The sequence below is a fragment of the Pyxicephalus adspersus genome, chromosome 6 (assembly GCF_032062135.1).
Source record: "Pyxicephalus adspersus chromosome 6, UCB_Pads_2.0, whole genome shotgun sequence".
Classification (NCBI taxonomy): domain Eukaryota; kingdom Metazoa; phylum Chordata; class Amphibia; order Anura; family Pyxicephalidae; genus Pyxicephalus; species Pyxicephalus adspersus.
The window spans coordinates 46705820-46731299 of NC_092863.1; the positions used below are offsets into that span (position 1 = coordinate 46705820).

Below are 25480 nucleotides of genomic sequence, written 5' to 3' on the forward strand. Positions count from 1 at the left end.
GTAATGTGGGCTATTTTTTTTTTAAAAGAATCCATTATCTACTGAATGCTTTTCTGAGAGTTATTGTCTGCCACCTAATCTGACAAAATAAAAAGTGTAAAGATATGCAAAAAAAAGTATTACATCAAATTATAATAAAGTGATCACATTTCTATAATAGATTATCAAACTGCAGCACCTTAATGGATTCAGTGGCTTCAACTCTACTAATAAATGCCCCATTGTAGCAGTTTCTTTTTTGCAAATCAAAGCACAGCTTGCTCCAGAAGTTAATAAATGTCTAGACTCCATAAAGTTTTTTTTTTTTTTTGCTTTGTTTTTGATTAACTCACAGTGGGGATTTTATACAGTAACTGACACCGTGCAGCCTAATAATATGTCAAGACAAACATCTGTCCTAATTGCATTTATTAAAATATTTGTACCTGTTCCGACTTACATACAAATTCAACTTAAGAACAAACCCTCCCTATCTCGTAGACTACATGTATATACGATTTCCACTTTCCAGTGTAACTACAATATTAACGTAGTACATTCCTAAACAAAAGCCTACTCTAATATGAGAAAATGATATTATTCTGTAGAAATGTCCTGTGCAGTGTATCGCCTCCTAGCTAGGTTCTCTCTACTTTTCAGCAGAAGATCTCAGGCTGACAGACACCCTACAGGGGAAAGTGAGGACAAATGTTGTCACAGCTGTCACCACACGCCGCCCATGCTGGCTTTGTTTTATGTGGGCTGCACCATTAGGGAAGGGGTGACCAGGAAATAAAACCAGGGAGTCTTAAATCTAGAAAGAATTTAACCAAAGAATTCTTACTTTGACAGGGTGTTCTGTTTTTACGTGTTATCCAGCTTTATGTATGGGGCATACAGGACCCAGGCTGCCCCGTTTGGGTTAAGCGGCCCCTCCCTGTCACCCCTCCTCTCACATTTCCCCGTCCTAGTACACGTGCAGCTCCGCGCTACTTCCGGGTTTCCGCACATTGACTTGTAGGTATGGCGGAGGAGGAGGCAGCGGTAAGGGAGCTGCTGGCGGCGGTGCTGCGGGACCTGGCCGCCCCAGAGGGACACCCGAGGCCACAAAACAGAAAGCTGAGCCGTGGCGAGGCAGAGGGCGAACTGTGCGAAGCGGTGCTGCGGCTGGTGGGCGGAAGGTGAGGCTGTGTATGTGCGGGGCGCTTCTACTGCTCACCTGTGTGGGGTCTCCGCTATGTTTGGTGTTATAAGAAGAAATGTGTGCTCATATCTTACTTACTATATACATTATAACTTCCACCATTTATACTGTTACACCTGCAGGATAACATTGTGTTCATTGCACTGACTTCCAGAAATAAAAGTTCATTCATTTTTGACACACTAATACTTGTTAGGGATCCATCGAAATCATAGATTGTACATATCCCCTGCACACAGATCACAGCATACACAGGGCTCACTAGGGATCCTGGCTCCATAGCTCTCAGCAATCCAGGCTGCTAAATCAGATCATCAGGAAATATTGGGTATTGTGTGTGAATTAGATCACATAATGCATGTGCTTATAATTCAGCACCCAAACATTCATAGTGGGAACTGCTGCAAATGTAATATACATTTTTATGTTTATCGTTCACACCTATGTTTAAAGCTGCGTACACACGGCAAATTTTTCTCGCCCGATAATCGGTATCGGCCAATTATCGGGCGAAAATCTGCCGTGTGTACAGTCGGTCGTCGTCCATCGTCCGACGACCGTCCTGGCGGATCCATGGACGATGGACGACGACTGATCCTAATGAAAGGGAAGGGGAGAGCGCGCAGCAGGGTGCTGCTCCGTCGCTCTCCCCCTCCCCTCTCCATAGAGCATGAACGGTGCTGTATGTACAGCATCGTTCATGCATCGTGCAGTCTTTTTTCGTTGGAAAGGATCGTGAAAGATCCTTTCCAACGAGAAAAATTGCACATGTGTACGCAGCTTTAGTCTGATCTCCAATTGCTTGCAGAAATTAGTGTCAGCAATATCTTTAGTATCTGACACTCTTGATGTGGCTATCCTTCTCTGGAGCCACATTGTTACTGTGGCAGGAAAGAACAAACAAACCTGGGAAGCCAGATGCTAAAGATTCTGCTGGAGCTTTGATTTCTGCAAGAGATCAGATACAATTGGTGTAGTAAATGTTTTCATAAACAGGGCGTTTGCCCAAACTTTTTTTCTATCTTTCTTTATGGTGAAGAACAGCAGGCACATTTTATTTATGTTGTTGGTGAATCTAAAACCCTTGATGCTTTCCAAATCACTAATTTGGAATGCATATGCCTCTACGTTTTCTGTGTACCTGTTCCAGGTCAGTCAGAGAATCAGAATTACACCCATTCAACCTTTATGTTTGAGAAAGAAGTTGACAAAGGCTGCTCCTCTGGATCTCTCATTACTACAACATACATTAATGCATATTATGTGATTTTGGTACATTGCAATTCATTGGGAGAGGCACCGAAACACAATAACAATACACATTTGTTATAGCACATATATATATACACATATATGTATACACAGTCTACTGCATCCAAAATAAACAAGTGCACGTTCAATTTCTTGTTCTGGCACATATATCATCCTATGAATAAGATGCCTAGCACAACACATATTATTACATATTGCACAATAATACTCAAGTATTACCATAATGCGAAAGGATAGACAGGTTTTATTGGTATTCATTTAATTGAAGGGTTTAGCCTTTTTGTTTTTACAGTCCTATATGGTCATATTTCAGAGAAAGACCAATCAGCACATCTAGGTGTGCAGAAAAAGACACAAATATATAAATGCAAGAAAAACAAATTTCCCCAAAAATCTTCTGCATCATAAAATAATTTGTTTAATGAAAGAATTTGATAATTACTGAGATCTAATATACCTAAATTCTTTATCTATAATTGTCTAATTGCCTCTCCCAGGAAGCACATGACATGTTTAAAAACAGTAATCCTGTACTCCAAATAGATAATAGTATGACCAACGATATTTTAAATGTACTCGGTGCCCGATTGATGTGACCTGGCTTACACCAAAATTTTTAAAAAACAAGTGGCGCAACCCCTCGGTTGTGTAGAGGATAAAGCTCTGTGTGTATTGTAGTCGGAGGTGCTAGGGGATAGGGGCCATACAGTTCATTAAAAATACGAGAAAGTCAAATCTCTCATGATGGTCAAAGAGCTGTCGGTCTCCAGCATTCATGGAGCTCATTTCCAATTAAGAACCTACTACCCGAAATAATCTAGAATATTCAAACATGAGGTATGCATGGCCAAGTATATGAAGATGTAATGAGCATACAAGATAGTTTAAAGCTGCAAAGGTTCTGTATGCATCAGTATATAAACTATGGTAGGGTAAATATCCACCTATAAAGGTCCATAATCTGTTGATATGATTTTTACCATGTTTTTAGCGCACATTTTTATGTGTGACTGCACTCCTGTTCTACTCTTACCAACATTCAGCTAGCAGTCTGTTTGGCACCTGCATTATGTGTAACGCTGCCTGATACGGGCATAGTTAGAGTAGTGATCAGCTGCTTTTCCGGGGCTGCAAAGTCTGGGGAGAATGTGAATATGGAAGAGTAATGGTCGCACCCTTCATCACATCGTCCTCACACAGGCTCAAAGCACTCCGGAACAGATGGGTTGTGTCTGATCAGGTATATTAGATTAGAGAATTGCTGGTGCCATTAGACTGTGCAGTCACATTTAGACATAGATGCACTGGGAAACTGCTATAACACAAAAGTAGAATTAAGGACTGGAAATATGGAAGTTGTTATTATTAGAACTATTTTTATCCCTATTTCTGTGATTTCAGGAAAAAAACTGTTAAAGAAATACAGAATCTGCCATTGCTCACCTGCTTATGAAATGTTAATTGCTTGGCTTTTCCTGGTTTCATTACTAACTAGGAACAAACATGTGTCTGCTAATCTGCATGAGTGTTTGGAGTCTGATTGAGAAAGTACTGAAGCCTCCTGGTTTATCATGTGAGTCAGAGTACTAGTATTTTCAGAAAGCAAAGGCAAACTCCCCACTTCACTACAAGTTTCTTTAAAGCTGAACTCCAGCCCTCCCTTTGTGGTTTGTTCATGTTGTTACATATGTTGCTGGGCCATTCATTGTCAATGGCACCAATGCATTAACCCAACACGTAGTATTTATTATTGCCTATTTTATTTGTTATACCTTAACACAATGCACATTAATGCACAACTTCACATTCACTTGCAACAGCATAAATCAGGCATGGGCAAACTACAGGCCACCCCGAGCAGGGTCAGGAAAAGGACCCCACTGGGGGGGGCGCACCAACCAGAGCCGCAGAACACTTTTCACGGATCTGAGCCTGCTATGGGGGGGTGGGTGGGTTGTGTGCAGTGACGCGGGCTTTGTCTCTGCACCCAACCCACCCACTCCCCCATCGCAGGCTCAGATCTGTGATGTGAGAGTGGGCGGGGTTATGCCATCACATTCAGTGGCGTCATGATGGCATAACCATGCCCACTCTCCTATCGGCCCAGCCCTTCTGTCAAATTTTATTTCAGATTGTGGCCCCTAACTAAAATTTTGCCCACCCCTGGCATAGATAGATGTAAATGGGGCCTTAGACATGCACAGTTGTAGAGGCCTCCTCCTGTACTAAAATAGATTGTTCTATTGCACAACTGTGCAGCATTAAAAGCTGTAGCAAGTGATAAACCAGCTTATTTCACCTTAGTGATGAACATCTGGTGTAATTTAGCCCCCTTCTCCCCAGCTATACTGTTCCTGGTCTGACTCTATTATTTGATTTAGTTCTTTCAATCATCAGTCCTCTGCACCCTATGTGGGCATTACTTGGCAGGGGTCTTCATGCAAATATTGACAACATCCACCCATAAAGACATTTGTATAAATCCTTCCGTTAACATGGGACCAAGTGACATAGTACCACCAAAAGCACAATATTCAGGACAGATAGTGGTAAAAAATTCTAGTTTTGTGTGAATTCTGCTATGATTGAGGTGGTTTACTGGAGCAGTGTAATAGCTACAGAAGGATACATTTCCTGGTTGTAGCAAAGCATTTATTTGTAGACATCTTAATTCCTGCTCATATATTGAACAACAGAACAAAAATCAGAAATGGCATTCTTTGCTTTTCTGACATATTGTTATTGGTTTACATATAACCGCACAGCAGGAAAGTGTCACTGGAAAATATTGTGAAATGTGGCTCCTTGTAAACAGCATCTGCTACTAGCTAGGACTTGCAGAAAATGACAGTGCTTGTAAATACAAAACAGCTGCATGTTGGCCATCCCTTAAAGTGTGTATTGCAAGACTGCAGCAACCTGCTCATGTTTATTTGCCTTTTAGCTGGAGCAAATCTGCAAGGGCTCAATGGAATAAAAGTATACAAAAATGCTCAAGGGGATTCAAGCAAAAAAATAATTTTTGGCCTATTGAAACGCTGTGCAATTCTTTTTTTGTAACTAATGAATGATAAGTAGTAAAGTATGAAATATGTTTAGCCTGCAAACAGGCTCACATCTGTAACAACTTGTTGGATCAATTTATATGTCATAGTGGGTGGTATATGTTGGTGGCAAAAGGGTTAAATCATCTTTGCAGTGTCTCTGTGTTATACAACTTTCACTTTTATAATATAAAAAGTGAAGGCCAGGACTAAAGCTGCCTACAGACTTTTCCATGTTGGCTGTTAAACGTTAACTTGTTTTTAAAGGGCATTGGAGAAATATACAAGATTACATTGTATGATCTTCTGAATGTTTGTGCTTTATGAAGAGGGAGTTGCTGGAGCTCTGTGATATACATGTTGTTGATGATCATTCTTCAATACCAGATTCATTTTGTGGCCCGGACACAGCCGTTTTTTTATTCACATTTTTGCGCATGCATTTACCTCCATTGAGTTATGATTTAAAATATTTGTTTTGAATAGTAAAAAAGGTAAACTCATCCAAAATGCAACATGGTGGAGTAGATTTTCCTTCTCTTTCTGCACCTATACGCCTAATAGGAAGTGAGAGGGTGTTGTTCCAATGTCACACTTTGTTAAAGCTTCCTGGGCTTTGTTAAAATGTACACATAACCCTAGCTAATTCCTCCAATACATTTTTTTTTTATACTTATCTGAAATGTTTTTTTTTTTGGAGAGTTCATCATCTGGATCCATAGGAAGGTCTCATTTTGAGTAGTGAATTCTATAATATTTGACTATCTTAATTGTTTTATGTTTTTTTGTTGACTTTTTCTCAGCCATAGATCAGATGTTATCATTAAATTTTTAAGCAGTGTTTATCAACCATTTTAACATAGGGAACACTTAAAAAAAAAAACAAAAAAAAAAAACATTTGGCTCCTAAGGGATCCCCTGCTTTAATATCTAAACAGCTCACAGTATGTGTGCTGGTCAGTGAGAATAATGTTATCCTTACAGATAGTGGAAGATCATTGGTGGCAATTAACAATGTCACAGATTGTTTAGGAAACCCCTAGCAATCACTGGAGGAATTCTAGTTAAGAAACACTGAGTTAGAAAACAGAATGCATTGCTTTTGTACATCATTACAGATCCTCAAACATTGTGAATGCCAAACAGTGTATGGGAGTGAGGCCAGTCAGCTGGAATGACATATGTAGCTGTGTTGAGTGAGCAGTCTGATGTCTCGGCAGGCCCGACCTTCATACCTATCATACCACACATATTCTTTACTTATTACCAGTTGTCTTCTCCTTGTGTAATGCCTTCAAAAGCACATCAGTAATGTGAGCCATATTTGATCTGTTCTTGTTTAGAAAAAAACCATACTTGGGTTAGATCGTTTTTTTTGGTTGGTTTTATGGAGCTGAATATAATATACAAGGACTAATTAGAAGGTGCTGGAGTGTAAAAAGCATAAAAGTTAAAATAACTTTACAAATTTATGGTATGCTAGTAAATTAGTTTTATGTCCACGTTGTTGATCGCTGTTTGCTTAAGGAAGAAACGGCACAATTAACCCTTGTCTACTTAGGTGTACAGGAATTTGGTTAAATGGCTTTCAGTGACCTGGAATTCTTCTGTTCATTCTTTTCCTTTTAAAAAGTTGTGTAGTATTACAATAGAAACACAAAAAATTGAATTGTGCATAGCTGACCCTTAGAAACCACTAATTATTAAACTCTTTCTAGTATATGTGTAAATCAACAATTCTCATTAGGTGAAAGTTTTTTTAGATTGAATTCTTCATGTAGTTACTATCTGCAGTGCTTAGCTAAGTCACCTTTTTTCTTTAAACTTGAACTCTAACTCTCATCCCCTTTTCCCTTTGAGAGCTGGGACACCTTCAGGTTTTGGGTGGCCCCTTGGTATCCTCACAAATAAGAGCTACAGGCATTGTAAGGGGCTTGCATCAGAGTGCCTTGGAGAATGGCTGCGTGGGACCGGTTGCATAAAGGAGCGAGGAATCTGCAAGAGTGAGAGAAAAAGGTAAATAAAAGTTCTTTCTACATTCCCCTATGCAGAAATGAGCATTTAGCACTTGCAGTGCACAGGTAGGTAAGTGTTTTTTTGGTTTTTGTCACAGTCACCAGAACATAACCTACTTTCTGCACCAATCATCCCTGATTTTCTTCTTTTTCCGGCGTATACATGCTGTGGCTTCATATATTCTTATTGGGATCCAAGGTTTTGGGGACCTCCATTGATTCTGCAAAGTACAGCATTCCATATAAGAAAGAAGAATCTTGGAAACATAATCTGTGTCCTACATATTGGGAGATTGCTGGTATGAAGTGTGTAAGCTTGGGTACACTTGGGGATAGAGGAGTATTTTAAAAAGACAGCTTTACCTAGGACACATGCAGAGTGAATTATTTTAACCACCTCGATTCTCATTTTTATTTAAAAAATTCTCACAGTTATCAGCTTGAAAGAATGCTGATAATGGGCATAAATGAAATTCATAAAGATTTTATTTATGATGTTGTATATGAATTCATATTGGGGGGGGGGGGTTAACAGAACAGATCAGTAGCTGTATATGGGATAATTGTGGAGTAAAAAACAAAATCATATGCTGTATCCAGACCACACAGCTTCAGTTAGTAAAACACATAGAGAGCAAATAGCCAGTTCTTATGCTATGCAGGCGATTATTGGGTGTTTATACAAATATGTAACAAACGGGTAGTAATGACAACATGAACATGACAAGTGGGAAGCTGTAATATGTGGGTGACAAATTGCCGATTGTAACAATTTGATTTGATTTTTATTTTTTCCCCCATATTTACATGCTGTCTATCTAAAGTCAACAACAAACTTGGTCAATCTGCAAGGAGTGTTTAAAGCGTTGCTTTTTATTCACATGATTTAGGCCTTCTTTGACAATCTTCCCTATCTATTTCATTGTTAGGGAATTCCTATTGATGTCAATGATGTCAGTCCAGGGTTTTGCAGCCAGCTGGAGGGCAGTTGGAGGAGGGAGGGGGATGTGGAGATCTAGAGAGGAAATTTAGTATTATGTCCTTACATTGTTGCTGTAGTGTAAACGAAATACATTCAGGAAATGCCATCACCTGTCACTAAGAATAGTTTGTTAAAGACGACACTTTTTTTCTCACTTGCCTATCATTTTAGTGTCCTTATCTTAACGTGGCCTGTGATTTTATCTGTAGCTATTGTGATTTGCAGAATCCCCCTCTGTAAAACTTTGGTGATTATCTCGGTAGCCTTTAACGTTGTTCCTGACATGTTTCCTCTGCATCACAATTGCATCTGTCTCTGCAGACTTCCTGCTATGACAACATTTCCTCCCAAACTTCCTTTCACCATTGGCATTTCCTAGCATGAAGCTTTTAGAAAGTATATGGTCATCAAAAATGAGTAACCATTTTTATTTCTGTATCCTGGTTGATGTCTCCAGCAGGGAAATCTTTATTCATCAGGTGTAATTAAGCAAGGGCAACAGAACACTTAACAGTTTATATAATCATTTCCAAGGTATATATGTGTGTGTATAAGTAATAATATACATATCACTTTTTCTAACTATAATTGTCCTATAGGTTAACACCAAAAGAATATATTTCAGTCCACTCAAACTAATTTTTATGCCACCCTGAAGCACAAAACTTTATATGCCAACTATTAAGGGTGTCTGGTGTGTGTGATCCCATCAGTTTTTTTCCTTTATTTAGGCTTAGTTTGTGTTTGTTCAATTTGAATTTTATTATGCTGAAGGTTGTACAGTGAGGAAAAGAAGTATTTGTTCCCTTGCTGATTTCGTACGTTCGCCCTCTGACAAAGAAATGACTGGTCTATAATTTTAATGGTAGGTTTATTGTAGCTGCGAGAGACAGAATAACAACAAAAGAACCCTCAAAAACCCAGTGCTCAAAAGTCTGAGCTTGGTGTGCATTGTAATGAGTGAATAAAAATATTTGATCCCTTCGCAAAAGATGACTTAGTACTTGGTGGCCAACCCCTTGTTGGCAATCACAGAAGTCAGACGTTTCTTGTAGTTGACCACCAGGTTTGCACACATCTCAGGAGGGATATTGTCCCACTCCTCTTTGCAGATTCTCTCCAAGTCAGTAAGGTTTCGAGGCTGATGTTTGGCAACTCGGAGCTTCAGCTCCCTCCACAGGTTTCTATGGGATTAAGGTCTGGAGACTGGCTAGGCCACTTCAGGTCCATCATGTGCTTCTTCTTGACCCACTCCTTTGTTGCCTTGGCAGGAATACCCATCCAGGACCCATTTTCAATTCCCTAGCTGAGGGAAGGAGGTGCTCACCCGAGATTTGATGGTAAATGGCCCCATCCATTGTCCCTTTGATGGGGTGAAGGTGTCCCGTCCCCTTAGCAGAAAAACACCCCCGAAGCATAATGTGTCCACCTCGAAGTTTGACGGTGGGGATGGTGTTCTTGGGATCATAGGCAGCATTCCTCCTCCTCCAAACACGGACAGTTGAGTTGATGCCAGAGAGCTCAATTTTGGTCTCATCTGACCATAACACTTTCTCCCAGTTCTCCTCTGGATCATTCAGATGTTTGTTGGCAAACTGCAGATGGCCCTGTACATTGCTGTTTTGAGCAGGGGGGCCTTGCGGGCTCTGCAAGATTTCAGGCCTTCACGGTGCAGTGTGTTACCAATTGTTTTCTTGGTGACTATGGTCCCAGTTGCCCTGAGATCAATAACAAGTTCCCCCCGTGTAGTTCTGAGCTGCCTTGTGTAGGTCTTCAATCTTGTCCCTGACATCCTTAGACAGTTCTTTGGCTTTGGCCATGGTGGCTAGATTGGAATCTGATTGATTGATTGCTTCTGTGGACAGGTGTCTTTATAACAGGTACTGTACCAAGCTTGGAATAGGAGCACTCCCTTACAGAGGGTGCACCTGATCTCAGCTCATTTGACTGCATACAGTGAAGACACCTGGGAGCCTGAAATCTTGCTGGTTGATGGGGGATAAAATACTTATTTCACTCATTACAATGTACATCAAGCTCAGACTTTTGAGCACTGGGTTTTTGAGGGTTCTTTTGTTGTTCTTCTGTTTCTCACAGCTACAATAAACCTACCATTACAATTACAGACTGGTCATTTCTTTGTCAGAGAGCAAACGTAAATCAGCAGGGGATCAAATACTTCTTTCCCTCACTGTATATGGTTTTCTTTATTTTCTAAAGAACTGAAAACTAGTGATAAAAATGTGTCATATCTTACATAATTTATTTTGTTTTATATAGAGGTGGTCCATCATGGCTTGCTGCCAGCCTTACCAGGGCTGCTGTTGACCAAACACTGCAGAATGACTTATGCTCATTTGTGGAAAAGAAAGGAGATGTAGAGGGATCACAAGAAGATGGCGAGACTGAAGATCGTAAGTATGATTTCTTCAAATTAGGAACTGGTTTTCCTATAAAGATTTTCCTCATGGAATTATGCTGCAATAACTTTGTTTTAGAGCCACAAGTTAAAGGGTTTAGCTTTTTAATGAGGCTTCACCACAAGGCAGTTCCAGTTCTGCTACTCAGACCTTAGTTTTTATACCCTCATTTAGTTACATATAAGGTTCTTTGTTCTACATTTAGTAAGTGAAGGGGTTTTCCACTGTCAGGTAAAGCTAAAGTCAGTAAAAAAAAACCTAAATCCATGGTTTAGTTTAGTGAGATTTTCTTGCCCTTTGTGGCATATTAAAATGTTCCTTGTTTATTTTGGGTTTTGTTGGTCTTCAAAAATCTTTTCTGTGTTTTAGTTATCTATAGTGTTAGATCTGAGACTGTATTTCTTTTTTGCTTCTAAATAATCAAAAACTATTTTCCCTGTTCTTATGAAGGTATTCTGTAGTCTGGTTTCAGAATGACAATGCTGCCCTTATACAGATACAGTATAGAGTGTGTTGTTATCTCCCTAGGACAGGAAGGGTGTTACTGGCAGGAATAATTCAAAAAAGATATATCTGAAGAATATTACATATTTCATCTATGAAGGAAATCAAAATATAATATATATACTATAAAGGTATTGTCAACCAAACCTGTGTGCGTCACAAGTAGAGTGCCTTGAAATGTCTACGTGCATGAAAACACTTGCTTTGTTTCTTGTAGTTCTCAGCTTAGATGCCTTATTCCAGCAATGCCTTACCCATGTCCAAGATGTGGGCAGTCAGTGGCAAAAGCAGCTGCCTTCTCCACCTACTTCTGAGCGCACATTATATGTGTCTGTCCATGCCATCCGAAATACACGAAGGAAAATGGAAGATCGGCATGTGACGCTGTTGGACTTCAATCAGCTTTTTGGAATTACGGTAAATATGTAATGATTCCTTTTTCTGTAAGGTTTGAAAATATTTAGGGACACCTACTTTACTTGCATCTTTCTCTTCCATGGTTTTTACAGGAATATATAGCATGCATTCTCTGCCTCCATGTGTAAGATGGCAGTGTAATATAACCCTCTCAATGAATGTATTTTATATGTTAAAAACTTTGTTGTATGTATAAATTGAAAATATACATAAGTGTTGACAACCATAGTTGTTTAATACATACTTCCTTTACTTGCATTGGTTCAAAATGTTTGTTTCCAAAACCTGTTTTTGTCTTCCTCCCCTGTCCCAACACATGATTTGGTAATGTTCTGGAGACTAGAGTCTGTGGCATCAGTGGCTTTCATACTGAAAATATACAGTGCGCCTAGGCCCAAGAAGTACAGTACAGGAAGAATTTACTGCAAAAGGTTTGGGAAGATTTCCCATGGTACAGCTTATTTACAACTAATGTTTCAAGCTTGTATCATTAGCAGATCTTCACTGGTTGAACTTTCATGATTGTAGTAACATACTTCACTATTGTGTTTCTTCGATTTATTCTCCCTCTAGTGGCTAACTGAGTGTCACAACAGATACTTGTACTTGATTAGCAACTACAGGGATAAAAGCTGAGCTACCTGGGGAAAGCAATGTTTTAGCAAAAATGACCTATATAATACTATATATACTTTTTTTATGTTTATTTGACTATTTACAATTGAATTGGGAAACAGTTGTATGTGTGAAGGTACTGTCCATGGCAGACATCTATCCTAATAGGCCACTTTAGATTTTTCATCCTGGCTTATAAGTTTCACCCTGAGAGAAGCTGGCGTCGGGGAAGTCATAGAGTGCTTCTCTCTTCCACAGAGCCAAGTGAGGGTGCCCCCTAGCATAATTTTTATGAATGCAGGGCACTCTCTGATTTGTTGGAGCTTCTAATGTACACTGTGAGAAGCTTGCAGTATGCAGTAAAAAGAGAGAAAGATATTTTAATACAATAGAGAAGCCAATACAGCTGTGCAAACTGGAGGTAAGGAAAACATCACTGAATCTATACGTTATTTTTATCTATTTAATTTGCAAAATGGTCCCACTCCCTTGAACTCCCCTCCATAGAACAGAATGGCACTGTGTGTACAGCGCTTCTTCCTTCACCTGTCAATATTCACAAAACATGGTTTCCAGCAACAGAAATGTATAGAAGGTTTTAGATACATTTACTGGTATGTGTTCTCAGAGTCTCTATTTATCAAGGCCCTTGAGTTTGCCAGCCATTAGGGTATTCTGTTCCTCCCCATCTACCCAGGTAGTGACAATTTTTATGCATCCTTTTCAAGGTGCACCTGGTGGAGGATTTTGGCAAATAACTGACTGTTCCTGCCCTTAATCCTGGAGTCCTGGGTCTTCCAGCAGGGCTGTTGCTCTACCTCTCCAGGAATATCCTCCACAAAGCGTGGAAATGGAGCAGGTGAACTCTGGTTTCCTTGTTTCAGGAGCCTCCTTCTTATATGTTGGTATACCCGTACCCTCATGCTTCCTCAGGGGACACTAGTTCTAGTTTCAGTCCTGATACATGCTTCATTGTAGTGGATTTTTAGATGTTATTAACGAAACAAAGAACAGGCTATTGACATTTCCAACCTTTCAGTTTTTTCCTCCTGTCTTTGGGGGAGGTAGTCACTGTTTGTGCAAGTGGTGCATTACACTTATTGAATTTTGAGGACTGGGTAGTTCCTTGTGTTTCAGACCTATCACCTGGACTTTGAGCCAGAAATGTAACTTGTCTTTTTGAAATATTACTTCATCTTGAATAGGAGGCAAATCATCTTGTAGTAACAGGAGATTTTGGTTACTGGAAAATCTGGAGCTTAGATGATGCCACAAGTTTGGCACCTCTAGTTGACGTTTAAAAGTATATGACTGGAGTTTCTCTTCCAAGTGAGAACAGAAACATTAGAGACTTCCTTTATGTAACAGAATGGTATGTTTCACCAAAGTTCTTTTAGTTGTCAATTTTGTGCTGTCACTTCCCTATCTAACTCATATATTTTTTTGGATGTTTCCCTCATGCAGGTAACTTCTGGTGATCACTTGGGGTCTCATTCTGACTTTGTGGCACCTGTGTGCTCACATCGTTGAACTTCACAAACGTGGTCTCCTCTTTTTTCTAACACCCCCAAATCCTCAATTGATAGGTGGAGTTAGGAATCTTGAAGTTCCCTAAATATTTTTAGGGTGGTGGTCCTCCCTAGTCTAGTTTAGGATGTCCTTTTCTTCTGGTAGTTTGAGGATGTGTGCTTTTTTTTTTTTTTTGCTTTGTCTCTCCTTTGAAGTACTTTTGGATATCCTGAATATACAATTTGTGTCCTTGTGTCCCTCAATGGATGAGAATGCACAAGGAAATTTCTGTTATCTTACCATAAAACCCCTTTTAGGGAGTCCATTGAGGGACACATGTCCTGCCTTTCTGTGTTGATGATCATGTTCTTGGTCCTGCTTACCACTATCTTGGGGCATGCTGGTAGAAGGAAGAATTGCCCTTTGTTGGACTTCCAGTTTAGTTGCCAGTGACCGGTGTCTTTTAAGCAAACATGTACAGTACTGTTTTTACCAGATAATTTTACTATTTAAATGTAAAAAATAAAAGGTCCACCAACAAATATTTTTATGTACAGGATGGAGTTCCGCGGTCATACTTTGCTGTTTTTGATGGACATGGTGGATTGGATGCTGCCAATTATGCTGCCACCCATGTCCATGTGATGTTGGCTCGTCATGAAGCATTATTGTCGGACCCGGCTCGAGCTTTGAAAGAGGCATTTCAACGTACAGATGCTATGTTCCTCAAGAAAGCAAAGCGAGAGGTAAATGCATTCTAAATATAATTTCTAATCTGAACATTACTTATCTGCATAAACATCATTTTATTTCTTAATCTACTTTCCTCTCATAATGGGTTTGCCATACAGTTCGAACAGATAGGCACTTTTGCACCTTCTTCTTGGTGTCCGAATGGTCGTCTTTAACTTTTTTGTTATTAAAAGCAGAAAGGGCCCCATGACTACAATTGCTATTGTCACTTACAGCTTGCATAGCTTTAGATCATAGCAGTTTATTATAGAAGTAATTCTCACACACCTACTACGGACCTCTATATAATTTCTTCCTTCATAACAATCACAAGAAAAAGAATATTGTATGGGGACAATCAGGAGGTGCACTTGGAAATGCTGACGTTTGACTTGCAGTTTATTGTGCCTTTAGAAATTGCGCAGTGGTACCACTGGTGTGTGCGTCATGTTGGAAGGTGATCGACTGCATGTAGCTTGGTTGGGAGATTCCCAAGCACTTCTCGTACAGCAGGGAAATCCAGTCATCCTAATGGAGCCCCACAAGCCAGAACGAGAGGTAATATTCTGAATATATGTTTTAGACTTTGTTCATCTGTACAGCATGTGAACATTAACATTGGAAGTCACACATGTCCAAAAGAAATTCAAAGTAACAAAGTTCACAGGACGTGCCCTGTTCTGATTTAGGTATTCCCTAATAAATAGGCCCATAGCAGACTCCTGGATTGGTTGTACAGATGTGAGAGATTAGGTGGTTTATACATTTTTAAATGCTATATTGAATAAATGGTGGGGGGGTTGTAGCCATTAAATTCCATATAGCAAGAGGTGTCTTCCAACAGTAGGTATATTACTAATACATATAAATAATATTTATATAGGTTAGGGTGGGCCCAGTGTTCTGGATACTTTCTTTTTCCTTATATCTGCACTGCATGTTAAAACTTTCTTTTAACAGTGCTCTTTTAAAACTGCATGTAGTAAATTGCTGCTATAGCAGGTACTGTTGGTGCACTGCTCTTGCTGACAGCTGGGGTCTCAGCTCAAGGTTTTTTCAGCTTCTCTTCCAGGCCTCGCATTGTTCAGCTGAGTGCACTTTTGCATTGTTCAGCAGAGAGAACCATATAGAGCATCACAGCCAATGCTGTTGTTGCTAAGGAAATGATAATGACGTATGATAGCATCAGAACTTCTTGTTGAGGTCCAGAAGGCATGTAGAATCTGTTCTCATCCCACTAGAGCAATTGATGAATTGCAAGCATGCTCTCTAGCTTTGTAATAACAGAATAAATGTAATGTAAATTATTGCTGTAGAGGTACTGGGAGGGCTAGGGCAGGTAATATCCCAAATGTCCAATTTCCCAAAATGCCTAAGATGGGATGGAAGGTATGCCTCTTTTCATTTTACATGGAAGAAATTACTTTCAGATAAAAACCAAAAAGGGTAACCATGCACCTTTCTGTTTTTAAAATGTCTTAACCAACAGTGAGACTATGTAGCAAAAGGAACTGGCTGATTAGATACAAATTGAATGTTTTGATATTATTATTAATAATAACAAACAGGATTTATATAGTGTCAACATATTACACACACAGTGCTGTACATTAATTAGGGGTTGCAACTGACAGACGAATACAGACAATAATGAAGGAGGAAAGGACACTGCCCCGAAGAGCTTACAATCTAGGAGGTGTTATGTGATCTGTAATATGTTCTCAGACTTGTTGATCTAAACAAGATTGTGCAGTGGGCTGCAAACCATGTTTCCAGTGATGTTCTACAATAACACTAAACCTGCTGCAGACTTGTTACAGTTTCTGCATGTTGTGTGTGTATATTTCATGTTTTGGGTTTTGCCATTTGTTTTCCTATAGGATGAACGTGAAAGAATAGAAGCTCTTGGTGGTTGTCTTACTTATATGGGGTGCTGGCGGGTCAATGGTACCCTTGCAGTGTCCAGAGCCATTGGTGAGTATTTTATTTGAATTGTTTTTTTTTCAGCATTTTTTGCAGTTACTTCTGGTGCTAAAGATTTGCCCAAATATTTACTATAACAAAATCACAATTACACAAGGTAATTCTCATTTTAAGTTATTCCCCTCAAAATAATATTGTTGGTATGAGGCGCTGTTGGTGATTTTGTCCTGAGAAATGTCATGCAGCCATCTCTAAAGTGCATAATACATGTAGATGTATAAAGTTTAAATAAATGTGAAAGTAATGTGTGTGTGTGTGTGTGTGTATTATACACATAAATACATTTTATTTTATTTTTTTCACACTAAATCTTTTTAAATCTAGGTTTACATCTGTTAAACTAACATAAAAGCTTCATGAATCTGGGACAGACTGTAAAAACAGTTCCCCTTGGTGTTCTACCTGCTTCAGATTATCCGGTGTTAGATATATTGTGGGGGAGTAGGAACTCTACATTCAAAAATAACACTATTACTGTTGGCAGAAAATTAGCATTGCATATTATTCATGCTATATATGTATTTTACTAGTGTGCTGTGCTTTGTCAGGTTTTTTTAATCAGTATTTTGTAATAATGCATTTTGTTTCCAGGTGACATTGACCAAAAGCCATACGTGTCTGGAGAAGGGGATGTTACCACTCACATTCTCAGTGACACCGAAGATTTCCTGGTTTTAGCCTGTGATGGATTTTACGATTCTGTGACATCATCTGAGGTGCCCAGCCTTGTTCTTGGTCACCTTCAAGAGAAAAGTGGGGATGGACAGCATGTTGCTGAGAAACTAGTGGCTGCAGCAAAAGAGGGTGGTTCTAGTGACAACATCACAGTGATGGTGGTCTTTCTGCGGGAGCCAGCAAAAATCCTAGAAGATTTTCTAGCTCATGAAAGTGTGGAGCCAGAACCTCTGTTTAATTTCGGAGACGTTGACGCAGAGGTTGAATCAGACAATGCAGGCTGATGCAGTTTTCTTTCTGTTAATCACATTCTATGGGCCATCATATATATGTAATAACCTCAGGATATTTTGTAAGGGAAATCAATCGATCACTTGACTTGCATGTTGGGGGTCACATCTCCTACTGATCCTCACTCAACATTTACCCTTGGGTACATTCAATTTATTATTTTATCAAAAACAGAGAATGCTTGTTATGTCAAACCACCTAGGGGTGGTCATATTGAGAATGCTGTTAATTTGTGTGTTTTTATGCAGTTTGAAGGATAATTGCAGCATCACATTGAAACTAAACTCATGTTTTATGGTTGCTAAATCATTTTTTTAACAGATCTGATTATTTTAATATATGTACCTAAAATATTTCTGCATCAAATTATTTGACAACTTATTGTTTAGGTATTTTAAAGTATAGCTGTTTTTTAAGCTTTACCACAATCTACATACCGTATCACAGTCAATATGTGAAACCTATGTACCACCTGCCTAAAATTTATCAACAATGGTATAACCGTGCCTTTTTAATGTTCAGACTGTAAAATCATTGGTAGTCTATGCAGAACAAAGCAGCAGGGTGACATTAATAGTTAGCCCACCAGCAGCTTCTACTTATTTTACCTCGGCTCCCCCTGTGCTCCATTTTGGTTCAAGAACCAAAGACTAATATGTTGTACTGTGTTTAGGATGCTTGTTATATATTTGCCTTTATCTGATGTGACTAGTGCTTGGTAATTGGCTACTAATGCAACCAGTGCTGTCATGGGGGCAGGGAGAGAATTAAGGAAAACTTACCCAAGGGAGCAAATGTAAGTATACATTGCTAGTATAGCTGTGGTAATGTGAACCCTGTTGCATTGCCTTGCATGGGAAGAACACATCCACATTTAAGCATAAAAAAAAATTAAATGGTGTATAAACGGAACTGTTTTAGAAATTAAAACATGTTCAGTTCCAGACAACTAGCGTAGTCCGTTACTATTGCTTAGTTCAAATTGTGTAGCAGATTTTGTAGTTCTTTTTGCAGATTTCAGCATTCCATAGACATTGACAGTTTAAATAATGTAAAGATGCCAGCATCCTAATGGAACTCCTTACAATCTACTTTTTTTCCGTATTCGCAACTTGATCTTACAAGCCTAGTAGTTCTGGAATTCTCTCAGATAGAATGTATACAGGTAATTCTTGTTAAGCCACTGAACTGTTTACTAACTGCCCGCACTTACAACTGGCTCCTCCGACACGTACATTGTACAAAACTGTCCAGTGTACATCCACTTGGTGTCTCCTTTTTGTTCTTCTGGGTTCCAGCTGTCTTCCTAATCTGCATTCCTGCACGATCTTCGATCTTTGTATGGACTTCGTCTTTCCTATGCTTCTTGCTTAACTACCAGGTACCACTACTGCAGGAACAGAACCTGGTCATTAAGCGAGGAGCATCTGTACTACATTGGAGATAAAGGATATTTTAAAGGGAAATTGATTTAAAATGTTAACCTCAACATTCTTTGTCCTTAAGTATTTTAGGTTTTGTGTGTGTGTGTGTGTGTGTGTGTGTGTGTGTGTATGTATGTATATATAATGTGTGTAACGATTACCCTAAATAACCACAAAATAAAACATAATTACATTATTATTCCCTTTAAAACCTTTATTGCCTTAACATTAAGATGCAGAACCAGGGAAAGCCAAAGGAAGATTTTTTCCACCAGCTAGTAAGCTTGCGAACGTTGCATTAATGAAGCGAGAGGAGTTTTTTGCTGAGGACTTTAGTTCTGCTTTAGGATTTACTCTTGAATTTATAAAAGTCTGTATAATAAAAAACAGAAGTGAAGCTTTTTTTTTTTTTTTTTTTAGGGAATTAATTTTTGTGCATTAAATACTAATTTATTTTTTTCTCTCAACTATTTTATTGCTTGGGTTGCTGATATGACTAAGTGTAAGCACTGTTTGTTAACCACTTAATCATCACAGCCTTTCTTACACAAATGTAAACTTTATTTTTGGGTGTTGAATACGTTGATGCAAAAACCATGTAAAGTCAGTTTGTACATTGACAACCTGTGTATTTTGCCTTTAATAGCGATTGCACATCCATTACAGGGAACACTCACAAACTGTTTAAAAAAGTAAAAGGGCATTCAAATGGCGAAATGGCTGAAGTGCAGCTACAAAGATTGTTAGAAAACCAGACACTTTTAGATGACCAATATTAGATTTTACTTCTCAGTTATATATAAAATCTATTGAGTCTATTCACACCAGCAGTGTAAGAACACTGTGTTTTGCCTTATGTACCATTGTGCTGTGTTGGTGTACACTAGGGAAAAAAGTAACAGGTTACATTTTTGCACAGCAAAGCGATGTGAACAATAATGAAGAAAGGCAACTGACCATGTAAAAGAGAGGTGTGCTCTCTTGCCAACATCATTACCTTTAACTAATGGAATCACTGTATTTGCTTAAATTATTTGTTACAATTTTTGTGGTTGCGCATTTCAGTGCAAGGTAAAAAGTGTTTGTGTTGTGCATCCTGTCTTTGCATGACATTGAGGCAAACTAGGAACAATATGTTTTGCATGTTTGTGTGGTTTAGGGTGCCCAGTTGTACCCCTGTTAAGAAATGCACTATGCTGGTGTTAGAGGACATGTAGAACTGCTGGGCTGTGTCTGGCTATCGCCAAACATCCTTCATTTATGGACTACATACTATACCTCTACATTGCAGGCCTTGGATGGTGGCCTTAAATACGCAAATTGGCAAAAGTAATTGTGTATATTAAAAAAATATATAACCCACCATGTTTGATGTATACATATTTATATATTTTTCTTTTCCTTTTTTTACAGTGTTACAATTTTTTATATGGCTTTCCTCCCATATACTACTAACTACTTGGAGCTTATTACTGTCTACATACTATAGATTTAGTATTGTAAAAGTCTTTTGTGTGTGACTATTTAAAACTTTTTTTTTTTTTATAACTGACAGTATTAATTTTACTTTCCGATAAGCCTATAGTTTTATTTTGTAATATTTTCCTCTAAACATGATACCTGTATTGACATTTGACTGTCTTCTGTTCATTAGCTGTCTGCAATGTGGAGGACAAGGAGTATACTGTTAATGTTTGATAAAGCTACATAATCTGTCCAGTATTGCAGTTATAACCCAAAGAAACCAGACTGTTATATAACCTGTGTTTACCTATGAGTATTGTACAAAATAAACCTGCTCCATATATAAACTGTGTATGTGATTTTATTACTTGTCCACCCGTGTAGTGAATTGTAGTTAACTTGTTTGGAGCCTTTCATAAGGTCCAAACGGTGAATACATTTCAGATATGCTTGTTGATACTTTTTATGGATCTATGCTCTGAGTGTAAACTGAAATTCTGGAGTTTCTGATTATTCTGTGTTTGTGAGGTGTGGGACATTTTAGCTTCTTATATCCTGTCAGAAAATGTAGTAGCAGGACCTACTTGCAGTATTTTAGATCCCCAACCTTCCAGTGTCCGCTTTTGTCAGCAGGATTTTTTTACAATGGTTAAGTTTTGTGTATCAGGAAATAAAGCATCATCTGGTCCTTGGCATGTTTTAAAATTAGGGAAATACAACCTCAGATGAACAAAAAAATGACATTTTATCATGTCATTATTTAACAAATTCAAAATGCAGAGGCAGTGTGTGAAAAAAATGTTGACACCTTTACCTCTTTTGTAAGAATTCAAGTGATAAGTAGCAGCCTGGTGCAGACAATGAAATTCACTTGATTAGCTGATCATTAGCAAGTGTGACCACACTTTGGGCAGTTTGCTGCTCTGGAGCGTTTAGTTTACACAATACCAAGAAGGAAAGACACCAGCAATGATCCTGGATCTTGTTGATACTCATCAATCTGGGAAGGGTTTTAAGGTCAAACAATTTGAAATCCAAGTGTTGAAGTGGAAAACATTGAAGACAGTTGCCAATTTTCCCAGTTGATGTCCCCAGAAAATTACAATGTGCAATTTTTGGAGAACTTGCTAGAGCTACATCTCAAATTTCACAGGCCTTTGCATGTTAAAGTTAATGACTTTACAATTAGAAAAAGACTAAATAAATTTGGTTTGTTTGGAAAGGTTGCCAGGAAGCCCCATTTTTTTCTAAAAAGTACTTGGCAGCGTGGCCTAAATTTTCAGTTGCATCCGAACAAACCACAGGACTTTAGGAGTTGTTTGGCAAAATCTCAACTCGGCATGAACACCTCATACCAACTATCAAGCACTGTGGTGGAGCAGTGAAGATTTTGGCTTGTTTTGCAATACAGTGCAGTCATTAGTATACAGAAGAGTTTTTGTTGACTCAAAGTCAAAATCTACCACAGAATAGACGGAAAAAAAAAAGGTGTTTGTAAACATCCATTCAAGTCCAGACCTCATCTCTGATTTTGTGGCTGGACCATAAGAGAGCTATGCATAAACAAATGCCCACAAACATCAATGATCACTGAATGTTGTAAAGAGTATGCGAGACACTGCTAGTCATACAGAAAATTAATACTTTTACTTTTTTTTTTTTTTTTGCTAAAGGTGGTTCTGCAAGTGATTAAAATGTGGGTTCTACTAGAATTTTTACACCTGGCTTCTTCATTTGTTAAATATTGACATGGTGGAATCTGATTTCATGTTTGCTTAGATTTTACATTTTAGTGACATGTCCTGATGCTTAAAATCCTACAATGGTGAGAAGATGTACTTTTTTCATGACTCATCAAAGCTGGCCCTTCCTAAACAATATTTTATGTGCCCCCCCCCCCCCCCATGATCAACCGCTGAAGTCTCATTTCTGTCCAAGATGCGTATGTGACCGCAGTGGGAAGTGATAGCATTTACATTTCTTGATAGCTGTATACATGCGCTTTATTTCATAGGTAGGCATTACAGGGGAGTCACACTATACTGAGAGCTAGTGGAAGATAAACTATCCACCCACAGCAAATATGTCTGCAACAGAAGCTGAAAGTGCTGCTATTCAACAAGGAGAGTTTGTGGACAGTTTGTTTACGGTGTAAAAAAAAAATATAACAATCCATAGGGGCTCTATTTAAAAACAGGGAATCTAACATTCCTTCAAACCTTTCCTGGTGGGAATCTTCCAGGTCCATGTGTTTTAATGGTAGTAGTTTATTCACACCAGGGAATGTTTGATTTCTCTTTTTTAAATAGAGAGAGTAAGTAAAATTCAATGATCTGTTTTTAGTGATCAAACAAAAAAATTAAAACAAATTCTCTTATGGGAACATAACAAAGAAAGCAATAAAAAATACAGTATGAATGACAAAAAAATAAGCCAGGGACAATATGTATGTGGTATCATGGGGAACATAAAGAAAGCAATATATTAAAAAAAAAAAAAAAAAAATATATATATATATATATATATATATATATATATATATATATATAAATATATATACACATACAGTATTAATGTAAAAAAAAAAAAAGCTGACTATGTATTTGGTATCATGAAAAAACAGGTCTGCCTTAGCATGTTTTTATTCTGTATATGAACAGCAGTTTTTTATTTTTTTTATGGCAAAGTATGTGCAATATATACACTGTAAAATACTTATTCTAACATATAGTATTATACTGGGAGCCCCAAAAATTTAGCTTGATCTGCTCGAATAGTGCAGGACATATGTCCGTTGGTTCCCCTGGTATTAGCAATATACTTTAATGAAAATAAAATTTAAAATCTTACTGACCACTTTATTAAAAACACCTGTTCAACTGCTTGATGAGGAATATTCCCGTTCTCTACTTTCTGTTTGGTGACACTGTAATGTTTCCTTTACTTTGAAACCCGGCGGGTTCCTCATCAAGAATTTTATTTCTTGTTCCTCACCTTCCAATATCACATTTTGCCATCTAAACAAGCTATGTTTTTGGATCTCAATTTATCACCTGAAGAAGCCCGTCAGCGAAACGCATTGGGTTTGAGACGTATTGTTCCTCATAATAGCAACCATGAAGGAAGTTATTGTACAGGTGACAGGCAATAACCCCCACTTTTCCTGGGTGTTGTGACACAATATTCATTGTAATCCTGCATGATTTACACTTTATTATATTATATATACCCAGTACAACTTAATGTTTGCCGCAAAAAAAACCCAGCTGTTATAATATTTAGACTATTTAGGGTTTTTTCTAAATTGACGAATTTTAAAGGTTTTTAAACTCTCACCTATGGACAATTATAGTATTTTAAGGCTTGACATATTTAAAGTTCAGAACAGAGGCACTGAAATGTCAGCCCATCTCCCTATTGCTTTATCTGGAAGCAGGGACTGAGCAGAGAAATAATGAACAGCTTGCTAATGTTTGCTCACAGGTAGGACTTACTTTTAAAGTTTTAAATGGATTACTGGATTATTTAAAAGAAATGTGTAATGAGAGATTTTTGGAACCTGGCAATTCCTTCTGATAATACCCATTGCCTGACTATCATTCTGAGGCATAAGCTTCAAATATTCTTAAATCACTGATCTTGAAGAAGTACAGAGATTGGAACTTATTATAGTGGCCTGGTAAAGGGTGCTTATAAACTCAGACCACTTTATCACATTCATTACCCATGATATATATATATGCCTGTAGCTTCAGGCCCACCATGGACTAACATATGTCTTTGAAGCCGCATTTCCCAGTTTGTAGTGGCTATTAGGGTAACTATCTTGGAGACTATCAGTGTTTGGTTTTTAATCTTTGTGGAGCAACCTGGAATCAAATATCAGATCTCCTATCCTGCATTGCTAATATACCACATCAGAACTTAGCTGCAACTTAAATCTTCTCTTTTATGGCAACAATCATTCCAGGAACTGATTGTGACTAACTTTAAAATCTGTGGCCATTTCATATAACAACAATGTATTGGATGTGGATAGACGCCAGAAAATGTTACATTTGCCAGATTGTTAAACTCGTGCCATGAATTTATTTTGTTCTGAGAAGAAAGCAAATTTTATGTAACATCACAGTTCGCCCACTGCACCGCATTGTGTATTTGAAACACAAGCCTAATGAAGAGCTCAATAGCCACGCTTCTAGCTGAAAAGACTAATTGTTTTTTAATGAGTCTGAATAAGTGCACTGTGGCCTGCACTCGCACATTTGTGTATATGTGAACAATAGTCAGCATTTCCTGTAAATATGACTGTGGTATCTGACTCATGTCCAGACACATAGAAACAGTGGAGACTTGCAGAGTTCAGCCTATGTTATAATGCCTCTGGCAGCAAGGAAAGAAAATGTTCCCAATGTGTCAGTAGTAAAGACATGTGCCAGCTGAAAACATGTACGGTTGTTGCTCCTTAATATGTGTTTGTGAATATGGCTGCCTTTCAATGTGCCTTGTTTATTACCAAATAAAATAGCAATATTACTGCATGCATGTTCCTAGTCCTCCAAAGACAAGCCACAGTGGGGATGCGGCGGGAATTAACCTTTTCAGAGATGCTAGAGAATTGATTGTGCTCCTCCCCGATACTTCTCTCTGCTCCATAGCAACCAACATTCACATCTCATGATTTGTTCCTGTCCATTCACACTGCGTGAGACCAGCCTTGTAAAACAGCAACAACAACCCCATACACAGTCATTATCAGGAAATGGTACTCCATTTTGGAATATATATCTTGTCTAGGTTGTTTAGGTTTATATTGATAATAAATCTCACATAGGTGTGCCTGGTCTTCCAATGATAGGCAGCCATGAAAATTAACCCTTCCGGTAAACCTTTAGAGATGCTAAAGAATTGATTGTGCTCAACAGCTGCTTCTCCCTGATACTTGTCTCT

General features: G+C 38.3%; 1 protein-coding gene across 1 annotated transcript; it reads left to right on the top strand.

Annotated features, from left to right (window-relative positions):
* The first annotated feature begins 979 nt into the window (after positions 1 to 979).
* PPM1F (protein phosphatase, Mg2+/Mn2+ dependent 1F) lies at positions 980 to 20877 on the top strand. The gene is made up of 7 exons (XM_072415643.1): positions 980 to 1160; positions 10777 to 10910; positions 11638 to 11837; positions 14519 to 14707; positions 15108 to 15251; positions 16574 to 16667; positions 17268 to 20877. The coding sequence occupies exons 1-7, from the start codon at positions 1003 to 1005 to the stop codon at positions 17633 to 17635; spliced, it is 1287 nt and encodes a 428-aa protein (XP_072271744.1). The 5' UTR covers positions 980 to 1002; the 3' UTR covers positions 17636 to 20877.
* The last annotated feature ends 4603 nt before the right edge of the window (positions 20878 to 25480 follow it).